At 37.7% G+C, this 14,167-nt stretch overlaps 1 protein-coding gene across 1 annotated transcript in view; it reads right to left on the bottom strand.

Annotated features, from left to right (window-relative positions):
- The window catches only part of LOC126412163 (WD repeat-containing protein 81), a 300,014-nt gene that overhangs the window by 44,702 nt on the left and 241,145 nt on the right, over positions 1-14,167 (bottom strand). The window contains exons 21-22 of the mRNA XM_050081630.1: positions 12,971-13,148; positions 12,739-12,863 (exon numbers count right to left, since the gene is read on the bottom strand). Of these exons, the coding sequence (XP_049937587.1) occupies positions 12,739-12,863; positions 12,971-13,148 (303 nt within the window). The remainder of the gene's footprint in view (positions 1-12,738; positions 12,864-12,970; positions 13,149-14,167) is intronic.

The following is a 14,167-nucleotide window of genomic DNA, read 5'->3' as shown; positions in this document are numbered from 1 at the left end:
AGCAACTATGATTATGAAAGTTAATAAATCAGTCACAAAGGCTAGGAGGGTGTTTCTGCTAGATGACGTGGTTATTGTATATAGAACTTGAAGTGACTTGCAATGTCTGCCTTGAGGTCATCTAGTATAAAGTTGCTGAGTACACTCTGCACCACTGAGTACACTGCTAAACTATATGGTTCACTTAGATGCTTCCACAATGTAATAGTTCAGTTGAGCTTCAGCCATGGGAATATGCTCTCCAATAAAGCCTTGGATCCTGACACTCTCCTGTAGTTAACTTGCATTAACTACACAACACTCCGCCTCCCCTTTGGAGTAATTTTTTAAATTTTACTTACTTATTTATATGTTTATTGTATTATTTTTTACTGTATCTTAATATTTCCTTCTCTCTGTACTTTTTTCCCATTCTCTTATTTCCACTTACCTCCTAATTCTTATCTGCACTCACTATTCATTTCACTTCAAATGCCTGTATAATGTAGTAGGAGCTGGTTTTCTCTGCATTTGTCAGGTGAAGTGTTTGGTGGCTGCAGCATAAGTCTGAGCAGGCTGAATCTCTTCTTCCTGATGTATTTGGCTGGTTTCAGAGATTGGTGCTAAAGATCATTACACTACTTCTTCAACATTCTCTATTACCTTTTGACACATTATGTTAACATTTACGGCAGCTATCTCTTGCTTACTCAGTTCAACAGTTTTGGCTCTCATAAAATACGTTGTTCATTCTCTCACTAGCTGGCATATGAGAGAGCGATGTCGTGGCGATTTTCCACAATTGCCATATGGACCACATTCATAAGTCAATCATACATCTTTCATCTGACTCCTTTCTGTTGCATATCCTCAATGTGATGGAATCACTTGATGTACTCCTAATATGTTGTGACACCTTTTACAACTACACCTCGATACATTTCTTCTGTGACTCCTTTCATCAAGTGTGAGATTTTGTCAGATTTTTCATATTCATATTCACACTGTAACATAGGGCTATAGCATTCTGTAAGTACAACTGAGTCCTTTCCTTATGACACTGGGCCCCATTCTGCCGATGACTGTCACCAGCATTTTCTTCAGTTCGGCTTGCAATTTATCTGAGCTAATAAGCTTTCCATTTTTGTTCTCAAACCACTGGTGGATTGTGCCATTCAAGTTGGTTGGTTGGTTTACGGAGTAAAAGGGACTAAACTGCTTGATTATCAGTCCCTTTTCAGTGGTTATGCAGTTCTCAGAAGAAAACCATAACCTGAAGAATCCTATTGCCTGAAAGCTGGGAAAGGAACAAAATGTGTAAAATTAGGTGTGTAACCACACAGAAGGAGAAAATGAAAGAAGCAAGCCAAAAGTGAAAACATTAACTAAAAGGAAAACAGTTGTAGAAGGTGTTATAACAATATAGCAGATGACCTGGGCTGGCTGATCGCAAGAATAAAAAAGGGATGAGCCTGCCACTTGCAACACACTAAAATCTCCAGCCTAAAAACACAAGGCAAGAGAAACACAGATGGTGAAAAGATGAACATCAAGTCGAACAGGCAGCACCAGAGAGAGAGTGAGGAAGAGTAAAAATGAGGGTGAAGGCCTGGGGGAGAAGGCCACATAATAAAAACACCCCATCTCAAATAAAACTTAAAACTAGATCAGCCATTCAGGCATTGTCACCTAACATGATAGATAGTGCCTCAGGAAAGTCAAAAGTCCGTCTCAGGATGGTTAAAGTTGGACAGTCCAACAAGATGTGTTCACTGTCAAGTATGAATCATGGCAACACTGAGGTGGGCCCTCGCAATGTAGATGGTGACTCTGAATCATCCAAGTACGGTCGATGCGAAGCTGGCAAAGGAGAACAGAGTCCTAGTGAGAGGGTTGCATGGAGGGAGGACTGCCACACCTTCATTGGCTCCTTTATCATAAGTAACTTGTTCGGCATGGTCAGGAAGTGCCATTCTGTATTCCAGAGCCCAAAAACCTTTTGGCATAGTACCAATCAAAGATCAGATTCTGGTGTGCCAATGTCCAGACTCCGTTAATGGCTAGCCTGTTGGCAAGTTCATTTCACAGGGTCCATATGAAGGCCACTGATCATCCACACTTTTCAGGGACATAAAGAGACTCTTGGGTGGCCATTACAAAAGGATGGTGAGGGTAGCAATGATGAAGAATTTGTAAAGTGGTCAAGGAGTCGCTACATATGAGGAAGGACTCCCTGGCACATGGACGGATGTGCTCAGGAGTACAAGAGATGGCTACCAGTTCTGCAGTGAAAACACTGTGGCCATCTGGCAAGGAACACTGTTCAGTATGTCCTGCAGGAGCATATGCAAACCCAAAATGACCATCAACCATCGAGCCATCCATGTAAACTACCTCTGAGACCTGGGACAGGGCAAGAATAAAGAGAAACAGGCATTGGAGGGCCGCAGGATGAACTGAGTATTTTGGGACATGGGAAAAACAGGCGTTGATTCCATGGGGCCTGTGGGGGCCCGAGCCAAAAAATTCCTGTGTGGGGGGGGAGCAATAATTTAAGAAAATTATTAGTTATATTATGCTTTGTAAAATTACAAAAAAAAAAAAAAAAAAAAAAAAAATATGTTGGAACTTTTTATTTTCTTTGGTTGATGATAGTTACCTTTTGAAATACATTCAGTAATGAGTTAAAGCAAATAATTATTATGGTAGTAAGCAGGTTAACTGAAAATGAGTGGTGTGAATCATGATAGTGTTATGGTACTGTGGGCACACTTAGAATTTGTCCTGGTGCAAGAACCTTTGGGTAAAGTCTGGCACTGGCAGGCCAGTGCTGCGGCTGCGGCAACATCGAAAGGACTGGAGCAGAAGCGCCTGGAACCTTCTGCCTTGCATCATCTTGATGCTTTGAGACATTATAATGCCGTGCCTATATAAAGCCCACCCTGCTGTCGCAGTCATTCACTTTGGATAGTTTCGTTCAGTGCATGCTGCAGATGTTTTTAGTATTCCGACTTTAGTGTCTAGTGGACTATTTTATATAACTATATTTTATTCGTTTACTTTAGTCTCTTAGTGTACTGTGAATTAAGTTTGCAACTGATAAATTTGTTACCAAAAAGGCGTGCTTAGAAGCTGATGATACAGAAAGTCAACCTCCAACATTTATTGTGTCGTCAATTGCTTCGTCATTTTCAGGCGAGAACCATTCACAGCCGAAACCTGGACAATACAGTAAGGAAAGATCATTTCAGATGTCTTGGTTGGTCAAATATACATGGCTAGAATATGAAGCATCTACTGAAAAAGTTTTTTTGCAAAACCTGCACAGAGGCAAATGCTAAAAATCTATTACAATTTTCATTAAAAAAGAAGATGCATTTACTTCCGTAGGGTTTTCTAACTGGAAAAAGGCTTTGGAAAAATTCCTTTTCATGAAAATACATTTACGCATAAAGAAGGTGTTCTGAAACTAAATTCCATCACTAACCGAAGTGTGGCCTCCCAATTGAATGAACAGTTCGATAGTGATATGAAGAAAGGCCATTTAGCTCTTGAGACAATTTTTACTACTGTGCAATTTCTAAGCCGACAAGGACTAGCAATTAGAGGGCACAGAGATGTAAACTCAAATTTTTTTCAATTGTTGGAACTCTGAAAGAATGACATACTTGAGTTTAAAGACTGGTTACGGCATTTGGGGTATAAGTGGATGTCCCACGATAATCAAAACGAGATCATTGATCTACTAGGAAAGTCTGTGTTGAGAAAGGTATTGCCATCAATCAAGAAGAGTTAACATTTTTCTATTATGGTTGACAAAACAAGTGATTCTTCGAATCTCAAACAAGTATCATTTTGTATTTGTACTGTCGATGATTCCCTAATCATCAATGAAGACTTTATTGGCTTATACGAGACCACCAACACTGAATCACAAACTCTGTTTAGTATTTTAAAAGACTTTTTGCTCATTTTGATTTGTCAATGGATAACTTAAGAGGACAGTGCTATGATGGTGCCTCAAGTATGAGAGGTAAGTTTAAAGGACTAAACAAGTTAGTTTTGGGTACATTACCAAAAGCACGTTATGTGCACTGCACTGCTCAAAGTTTAGACTTGGCAGTTGTAGACAGTCTCCGCAATCTTACATTTATGAGGGATATTATGACTTTGGCCAAGGACTTAATAAACACTGTAAGGGAATCCATCAAAAGGATGGGACTTTTCAGAAGCATACACTGTGACAGTGCCAACAACCAAGCTGATCTACAGCCCCTTTGCCCGACTCAAAGGACCATGCAAGCTTCTAGTATCTTGGGAATATTGAAAAACTTTGAAGAACTTCTAGAGTTTTTTGAAACCTTTTCTGCAGAGGACAAAACAGAGGCAGGTTACAAATGTGCAGGCTACCTTGAATCAATGTTACAATTCAAAACTTATTTCTTTTTATGTCTTTATTGCCATGCAATGAACCCAGAAGAGGATGTCAATGAAAAAATTCAATGCCCTCATCTAAGTGTTGCTGATCCGGAAAAAGTATACGAGGGCTTGATTTGTATATTGAATGGAAGGCATGGTAGTTTTGAACACTTTTAGGAATTGTGTTTAAAAGAAAAACCTTCACAAGTTGATGATCCTTCGCTTCCTTGGAATCTAAGTATACCAAAGAAGTATGAAAACAATGAAGCCAGCTCACCGAACACTTTCAGAACCCCAAAGGAATACTACAAAGCTATTTACATTGAAGTTTGTGAAACGGTGCAATCTTGCATTACTGAGCGGTTAGCTTCAACTGGACTCAAACAGGTCATTGCTGTTGAACAAGAGAGCTTGCTTTTAGTAAACAAAGGTGAAACAAAATTGGAAAAATCAACTGAGTTTTTCAAAAATGACCTAGATATTGAGAGACTGCTTACACTTGAATATGTTAGCCGATATCGCTAATAAAAAACAACTGGTCCTAAAAAAAAACATGTGTGATGTAAGAAAGGACATTACACAAGAGCCTGCAGTTGGAGAAATGTTATGTGAAGTAGTGAAGTGCATTAAGCTTCTCAAAGTAGTTCTAATCACGAAAGCAACAGCAAAAAGATCATTTAGTGCCCTTACATGTTTGAAGTCATATCTCCGATCAACAATGGGACAGAAGCGATTGAACAACTTGGCTGTTCTTCATGCACACCGAGACGTTTTGGATGGATTGGATATGCGACCAGTCATCAATGACTTCATATTCAGTAATCCAGTCAGACAATCGACATTTGCACCTTTTTAAAGACACTCTAGCCGTAATAATGGCATATAGAGCAATATTAAAAATCCTCATAAAATAGAGAATTAAACACATACATAATGTTAAATTTTCAGTTTCAAAATATTAGTACTAGTTTAGTACTGTATTACTATATTACTACAGTACTGTATTGGTTATTTTCAAATACTTAAATATTTTTAGGGTGTAAAACCCAATTAAAACCCGCTATTTACATACTTTTAGACTGAAAGTATTAGGCATACTGTATTAACTTTATTAAAGCATTAACTTTGAGATATTGTTTTTATTTAATGACCCCTGAGCCTTATTCAGTGTAAGCTTAAATTAGCTATTTCACTCATTAATCATTATTCAAATATAATTTCAGTCTTTACAGAGGTATATATTCACTGCTCTGCAATAGTCAATAAGCATGATTATTACTGTAAATTAAATTAGCTTTTTACAAAAATACTGTGCATGTTTATGTTTTGTTTCTTTTTTCAAAGTCAAAAAATGTGTCATGCTTGTCGAGTTTCTTGGAGTGTCAAGTTATCAAGAGTCCAGTTTTTGGGGTTCTAATGTTGATCATAGGACTCTAAAATGCTTTAAAAAACTTTAAAACTCAACATTTGTCATCTGAAATTTAGAAAATTTCCCAGAGCAAGACCTCCAGTACGCCCCCCCCCCCCCCAAATATTTTTTATAAGCCAGCGCCCCCTGATGGGAGAGGTCCAGATGAAGCTATGGCTGAGATACACACCGCAGAGGTGTACGTCATTGGGCCTGGAGGACAGACAGTAGAACAAACTACTTGAGTTCAATGAGAAGGGACTGGACACAGACTGCAATTGTAATTCACGATCTGGGTAGGGATGTGGGAGATGGACTGCTGTGTTAAGGACAAGGAGACAGTAATTTAGATGTTTAGGAGAGCTGTGAATGTGCTCCGTATAGTGGGCAAGCATTTGCTTTTGCCTGATCCTCTATGGAGGAACCACAGTTTCCATGAGTAGGCTGCTCATCAGGCTCATTTGGAAAGCTCTCATCACAAGTCAAACTCCACTGTGCTGTATAGGGTCCAGCGTCCGAAATACTGAGGGCGATGTTGAAACATATGCCAGGCTCCCATAGTCAAGACAGGACTGTACAAAGGCTCTGTACAGATGCAACAGTGGAGGGCAATCTGCATTTTTGTTTAAGGTGATGAAGGTGGGGAAGCTTAGTTAAGTGGGTGCCAAAAATCCGCCATAAAAAGTGATAGGAGTCCACTACATTAAGGAGATGGTCATCAAAATAAAGTTGTGGGTGCGGGTGAACTATCCAATGGCAACAGAAGTGCACGATGCAAGTCTTGGCTGCTGAAAACTGAAAGCCATGGGAGTGGACTCATGACTGTGCTTTTCATATGGCTCCCTGCAGTCGATGTTCAGCCACATCAGGAATAGATGAACAAAAGGAAATGCATCATATAAGAAGGGTGATACTGAGGACCCCACAGCTGCTGCGAGACCATTGAAGGACACTAAAAAGAGTGGGACACTTAGTACAGAGCCCTGCAAGACCGCATTCTCTTGGACATGGGGGGAACTGTGTGAAGCACTGACTTGAACTCTGAAGGTGCAGAGTGACAAAAAGTTCTGCATAATGATCGGGAACGGGCCGATGAGGTTCCACTCATATAATGTAGTGAGGGTTTGTATTGCCAAGTGGTGTCATTGGCTTTCATCAAGTCAAAAAAGGTGGCAATAAGATGACAATGGTGGGAAAAGGCCATTCTAATGGCAGACTCCAGGTATACCAAGTTGTCAGTGGTGGAGTGACCTTGGCAAAAGCCACCATGGGATGGAACCAGAAGGCACCGAGACTCAAGGAGTCAACACACCCGCCAGCTCATCATACATTCAAGCAGTTTGCACAGAATGTTGGTGAGACTAATAGGATAGTAGCTATCCACATCTAATGGTTTCTTGCCAGGTTTTAGCACTGGAATGATGATACTTTCTCACCATTGCGAGAGAAATTTGCCATCACTTCAGATGTGGTTAAAGATGGCAAGGAAGTGTCAAAGTGGCACTGGTAATGCACTGATAGATGTTTCTTCCAGAACATACAAAAATTACAAACACAATGTATTTCAAGAACCTTTCTGAAATGATAAATACTAAATAAAAAATAATTGCTGGTGGTCGGTTTTGAACTGGCAACCCAATGCACGCCAGCCAGCAATGCTAACCACATCACCACAATGTGTGTACCACAGCCCATGGAAATACTGTGCAACTGTATCACAAATGAAATAGTTCAGTATCATAACGAAAGTCACCTCAGAAACAGAACAAAACCAGTCAAAATTTTAGCACCGCAAGACAGACAGATTTTGAAATGTGATTGTGCACTGGAACTGACTTTGTTATTAATGAGAGCAACAAAATTCCTGGGAACAACAACATACCATACACTTCACTAGGATATCCACGCTTTTTTTCTGGCTAGCAAATATATTTGCAGTAAATACACTTAGCAAATACTGAAATGATATTTATGTACAATGGATAGCCTATCATGCCTTGGTGTCATCCGGTATAAATCATACAACAGAAGTATGGGGTATCATAACACAATCTAATTTTTACAAGTTTTTAAAATAGCAGATAAATGCTGTTAGAATAAGTTGCAGTACAAACCAAGAGACTCATGTCATGAATTATTCTCTGAAGCTGGGATATTAATCATTATAAATATGTATGTTTTTAAATCAACCATGCTGGAACAAACACTTAAATATCTCAGCTTTGCACAGAATAAATAAAATTTTATGTAAGCTTTATAAATGTATATTTTTATTACTTAATATAATTCTTTAACATTTAATTTTGTTCCATTGACTTCTAAAATACATAATCTGTACTATGTAAGCCTGTCCTGCCGTATCAATATGTCGTAATAAAAATAATAAAAAAATAAACCCACTTGTTACAAACTGACAAATTCAGGAAAAATGATCTTTGCTTTTTCATTTGATGTTGAATAAAGTAGCTATTATTATTATTATTATTATTGTTGTTGTTGTTGTTTTTGTTATTTATTTCTCTTGTGTCCTACTATTTCTGGAATGAACCTAGTACAGAGATTACAAGATGCTGTCTTTGAATTCTTACTGTAAGAAGACGCTGTCTTTGAATTCTTACTGTAAGATCCCCCCCCCCCCCCCCCCCTTTTCATCTTTGTATGTCCTCATCCTCACAATAGGTAAATCTGACTTAGTCTGGAGCCAGAGTGATCTGCCTCTCCTATCTATCCTTCACCAGCCTGTGCATCTTCCCTCCCTTAGGAAGAAACTGACAGTTCTGAAAATGAAAATAGTTTCTTTACTTTTATTTGTGTCTATTGGTAGTACTGGATTTCACTTTCTTCAAGAAAATGTTGACCAGCCATTCTGTATCCTGATACTTTTACAGTTTTGTTAAGGGAATCTCATCTTGATATTATTACTGTGATAACAGTCTATGTATTGAGACTAAATTTGGGCATACTTAAATGTGCCTAAAAGAGTTTAGAACATTTATTTATTTATTTATTTATTCCATGTGATCTGATGGCACACAGTGTGTTGCAGATGTCAGAAAATATCATTTAACATTGTTAACATATATTAACATAGGCCTATAGTATCCTAATGTATTATATTGCTCAATGTTTTCAATTTAACACAAACACAAGATTACTGTTCTAAGTATTCATTTACAGAGTAAAAGCAGTGACACAACAAATATGACTTCACGACTTTGCTAAATTTTATGTTGTCTTCGATGGACTTAATACTAGTGGGAAGATTGTTGAACAGTTGGAGGCCCATGTGGAAAGCTCCCTTTTTACGCAGTTGAGTGTTTGTATGTATAACATGCAGGTTTACATTTTTCCTGGTGTTGTGTTCATGTATTTCATTATTTTTTATGACTCTGGGGTCAGTTGGCACTATGTGGTTTCTGAAAAATTTTAGAGTCTCAAGAATGTAGAGGCAAGGCAGTGTAAGGATTTCCAACTTTCTGAAGATGGGTTTGCAGGAGTCTCTGGGTTTGCTCCCAGTAATAACCCACATTGTTCTCTTCTGGATTCTGAATGTGCTCAGAGCAGTTGGAGAATTTCCCCAGAATATTACACCATATTTTAGGTGGGCTTGTATGTAAGCGTAGTACTCACTGGTTAATGTTTTCAGGCTAGCAAATGTTTTCAGTACACTCAATGCACAACAGCCAGTACAAATCCTGGCATTTCCCTTTCCTATATGTGTATTCCATTTCAGGTTATCTTGAACCCACAGACCCAGGAATTTGAAAAGACTGTCGGTATCTATTGACTGGTTATTTACAGTGACAAATGGCTGAGAGGAATTTGCTTTTTGTGTTGTGTGAAAGTTCATGGAAGCTGTCTTTTTGGTGTTGATAGTTAATCTGTTTGATTTTAGCCCAGTTGCTGAGTTGTTCAGTGGCCAAGTTCACTGCTTTTTGCACAGCCTCTGTATTCTCCCCTTTGAGGAGTACAGTTGTGTCATCAGCAAATATTATTGTTTTGTGTGCATCAACATTCAGGCCCAAGTCATTAATATACAGGAGGAAAAGTAGGGGTCCCAATACTGAGCCCTGTGGAACACCTTGCTTTACAGTTTTATTACTTGATAGTATTTCGGTTATTGAGTTGCTTTGTCTATTAGTATATTTCATGCTGGCTCTCTGCATCCGATTGGTTAGGAATGTAGCAATCCAGTTGTTTGCAGTTCTTCTGATACCATAGTGTTCTAATTTTTCAACTAATATTTTGTGGTCAACAGTGTCAAAAGCCTTTGACAGATCCAGAAATATGCCTGTTATGGGTTGTTTTCTATCTAACAGTTCTAATAGTGTATTTATGCAATCATATACTGCAGTTTCAGTAGATTTGTTGCTTCTGAACCCATGTTGAGCTAAACTTAGTAAATCTTTTTTTTCAATGAAGTCCATCATTTTTTTGTACATTATTTTTTCAAAAACTTTAGAAAAGCAGGATGAGATTGAGATAGGCCTGTAGTTATTCATATCTTTATTATCACCTTTTTTGAAGACAGGAATTACTTTAGAAAGTTTCAGAGCTTCAGGGAAGATACCTGCCTGGAAAGAACAGTCACAGAGGTGAGTTAATGGTTCAGCAATTGTGTGTTCATAATTTTTGATTACAGCTGCTGGGATACCATCAATTCCAGCTGAATATGAATTTTTAACTCTCTGAGGGCTTTTGCAACATCATTTTCAGTGACTTTGGTAATGAAAATTGACTCTGCACATGTGTTATATTTTTGGTTTGCTGGTTGGTTAATTTGTGTTAGGATTATTTTGGACCAATTTTTCAGCTATGCTCATAAAGAAATTGTTGAAAGAGTTCACCACAACTTTGGGATTAGATATAGATTCATTGTTGAGTTTGATTTCTATGTTCATGTGTGAAGCTTTCATTTCCCCCTCTTTCCTTTTTTATGATATTCCACATTGCTTTTACCTTATTGCTGGATTTGTCAATGTACTCATCATTCTGCGTCCATTCTGCTTGTCTTATCACTCTTCATAGGATACATGTGTAGTTTTTATAGTATTCTGTTAGTTGGGGGGAGTCACTACTTTGTTTACATAACATGTGGAGTATTCTTTTATGTTTGCAAGAGATTTTTATAGCTGGTGTAATCCAACTCTTGTTTCTATTATTATTTATACATAACAGCTTGACAACATAGACATATACCATTCAACAGAGAATCACACCAAGTTTTGATTCATAGTTTTTATTTATTTATTTATTGTTCCGTGGGATCACATTAAGGAGAAGTCTCCATGGTCATGGAACGAGTCAATACATGAAATTATAACACGATTCTAGAAACAGATAAAATGAAATATAAGAAACATATTCAGGCGACACGTCATTAGTTTAAATAAGGAAATCAAGAATGTAACACTGGAATTTGCTTAATTTTTTAGCTCTTCCAGGAGCTCCTCGACAGAATAGAAGGAGTGAGCCATGAGGAAATTCTTCAGTTTAGACTTAAAAGAGTTTGGGCTACTGCAAAGATTTTTGATTTCTTGTGGTAGCTTATTGAAAATGGATGCAGCAGAATACTGCACTCCTTTCTGCACAAGAGTCAAGGAAGTGCATTCCACATGCAGATTTGATTTCTGCCTAGTATTAACTGAGTGAAAGCTGCTAACTCTTGGGAATAGGCTAATATTGCTAACAACAAACGACATTAAAGAAAATATATACTGTGAGGGCAATGTCAGAATTCCCAGACTATTGAATAGGGGTCGACAAGAGGTTCTCGAACTTACACCACACATAGCTCGAACAGCCCGTTTTTGAGCCAAAAATACCCTTTTTGAATCAGAAGAATTACCCCAAAAAATAATACCATATGACATAAGCGTAAGAAAATATGCGAAGTAGGCTACTTTTCGTGTTGAAATGTCACTTATTTCAGATACTGTTATAATGGTAAATAAAGCAGCATTTAGTTTCTGAACAAGATCCTGAACGTGGGCTTTCCACAACAGCTTACTATCTAACAGCTTACTATCATGCCGTGTATAAATACACAGTACTATCAATACTCCCATGACATGTATGTGTGAGCTAGAAGTACATTTTGTGTCCTGTAGTTTGCTAAGCCTGAGTCAGTTATGATGCTTTAGTGGAGATTAGGCATCACATATTAAACAGAAACTTAAACTGACAAAACTATTCATGGAACATATGCAGTAAACAGTCACAAGCCCAAGAAAAGTGACAAAACACATTAGCCATAAATTGCTAATACCACTGCCAATGGTCTGACACATTCAACACAAATCATAACAAACTGTATTAAGTGCAGTTGGTCTAGCTGATAAGTCCTCAAGATTACATGCTTTATGTTCAATTTGGCACAATTTTCAACAGAAGTTATGTTTCATGTGCCACAATGAGAATAGTCATAATGTAAACACTGAGGCAAATGAAAACCTCAAGAAAATATTTCACACTTTCCCAGCTCACTAAAGTGAATGTGTCTTGTACTCCATTCTCATCCTTCATAGAGAGAACTGTTGCAAATATTATGTATTTGACTATTCTGAGAGAATGACACAACCATAGCAAGACAGTGATGATTTTAATTTTGCAACATGACAGTGTCTCTCATTCAGATGTCCATGAGCATATAAAATTTTGCAGAATTGCATAGAACATGCTACTCAATAGGATTTTTCTCTTTTTCAGAAGCCTTTGAGGTCACTTGATTTCATCTCTAAGCACAGCCACAATGAAGACCTACAAGTTGTGTTTGAAACCTACTTTTCTCTATTACCTATTGCAATTTTTCTGTGTCTTGTAGTTTTCCTCCACTTATTTTCTGAAACTCCAAAAACATTTATGAATAATCCTGTACATTTATTTTTATACAAACAATTTTGTTACTACTACATGTAGTCCGAGGAACATACCTGTAAATCAATTCTATTGCCAACAACTTCAACATTACTCCCAAAGCTACCAGTTGATGTCCTCTCTGCCACCTGTGTCCCACTTGGAGACAACCGGTCAGATGAGCATCTTGTGTCTTCCACAACTGAGAAATCACAAAAAACTTTTATTCTAATGGTAAGGAGAGCATTAAGAGGTATCACTCTATTCACAGTTTGCATCTTATTAGGATTACTCAAAGTGACTACTCACTTCCCACAGGGGATGCCTGTTGCTGACTCTCCTGTTCAGCCTGAGAACACAGACTTCTAATAAATTCCTCGTTCTTCAGAGACTGTGCCATAACTGATTCACCAAGGAATCTTAGCAATGGGAGATATGTTCTATGTGCTAACTCTGGCACAAATACTTTTTTTAACTCTTCCATCGCCTGAAAAATCATACAAAGAAAAAACCAGTTACTTTAGTGGCAGCAAGACTGTTACCAAATTACTTTATCATGGAGTGTAGTGCATTTGTATTCTGAACAATGCAGATAGATCTGGTTCATGAACACACGACCTTTACATGCAAGGATTAATTATGAGCTAAGTTGCGTCATCTAATGCACTAAAAGTTTTTGACATATTTCATTGAAGACAGAGTTATGTTTACACGTCTTCCAATGGTGGGGGAAAAAAAATTAAGGAGCTGTATTGTTAGCTAAATGGTTTGGAGCTTCCGGTAACTATACAGAGTCTAAACAAATATTGCATGGTGCTACACTTTTAATGTCATTGCTCATAAATTCTAGACATGCACAAATTACTGGGTTGTTCTCATGATTCCCCAATGGCTCTGTTATTAGAGATATGGTACTGCATTTTACGTTAACAGACAAAACTATTGTAGGCTACTTTTTAACTTAAATAGCAGCTGTGAAACATAGCATTTTCCACTCTTCTTCATTTCCTGCAGCACAGCATGGAAAAAAATGAAACAATGGCTAGAAAATATATGCTGTCAGTCCCACATTCATCTTTAATATCAGTTAAACTTTATGAAGTTCCTAAAAATATGCGCAGTGCTATGTTGGTTTAGTTAAGTTATGGTCAGTTATAAACTGCAGGAAATCTCTTTAATAGATTGTTTCCCAAACCTTCAATACACAGTGGCTGTATATTCTCTTCCAGACCTTGAATATATGGTAACTGTATATAACCCACCAAATTTTCAGGTGGGTGGTGCTACAGACAGTGCTATTAATTTACTTAGAACAATCACCAAGCCAGACTGCTGCAACAGATTCTCAACAGTTGGCCTACAATATAATGCAATGTTGTTAAATTCACCTACATTGTGGTCTACCTTACGGAACATTGCTGCAATACTTTATGCTTATAAGGATTCCACATTCAAAATAACTTAAAATTATTTTATTGAAAATATTCTGATATGTTTCTACAGAAT

The sequence above is a fragment of the Schistocerca serialis genome, chromosome 7, assembly GCF_023864345.2.
Source record: "Schistocerca serialis cubense isolate TAMUIC-IGC-003099 chromosome 7, iqSchSeri2.2, whole genome shotgun sequence".
NCBI classification, from domain to species: domain Eukaryota; kingdom Metazoa; phylum Arthropoda; class Insecta; order Orthoptera; family Acrididae; genus Schistocerca; species Schistocerca serialis.
This window is presented reverse-complemented; position numbering and strand designations above follow the sequence as displayed.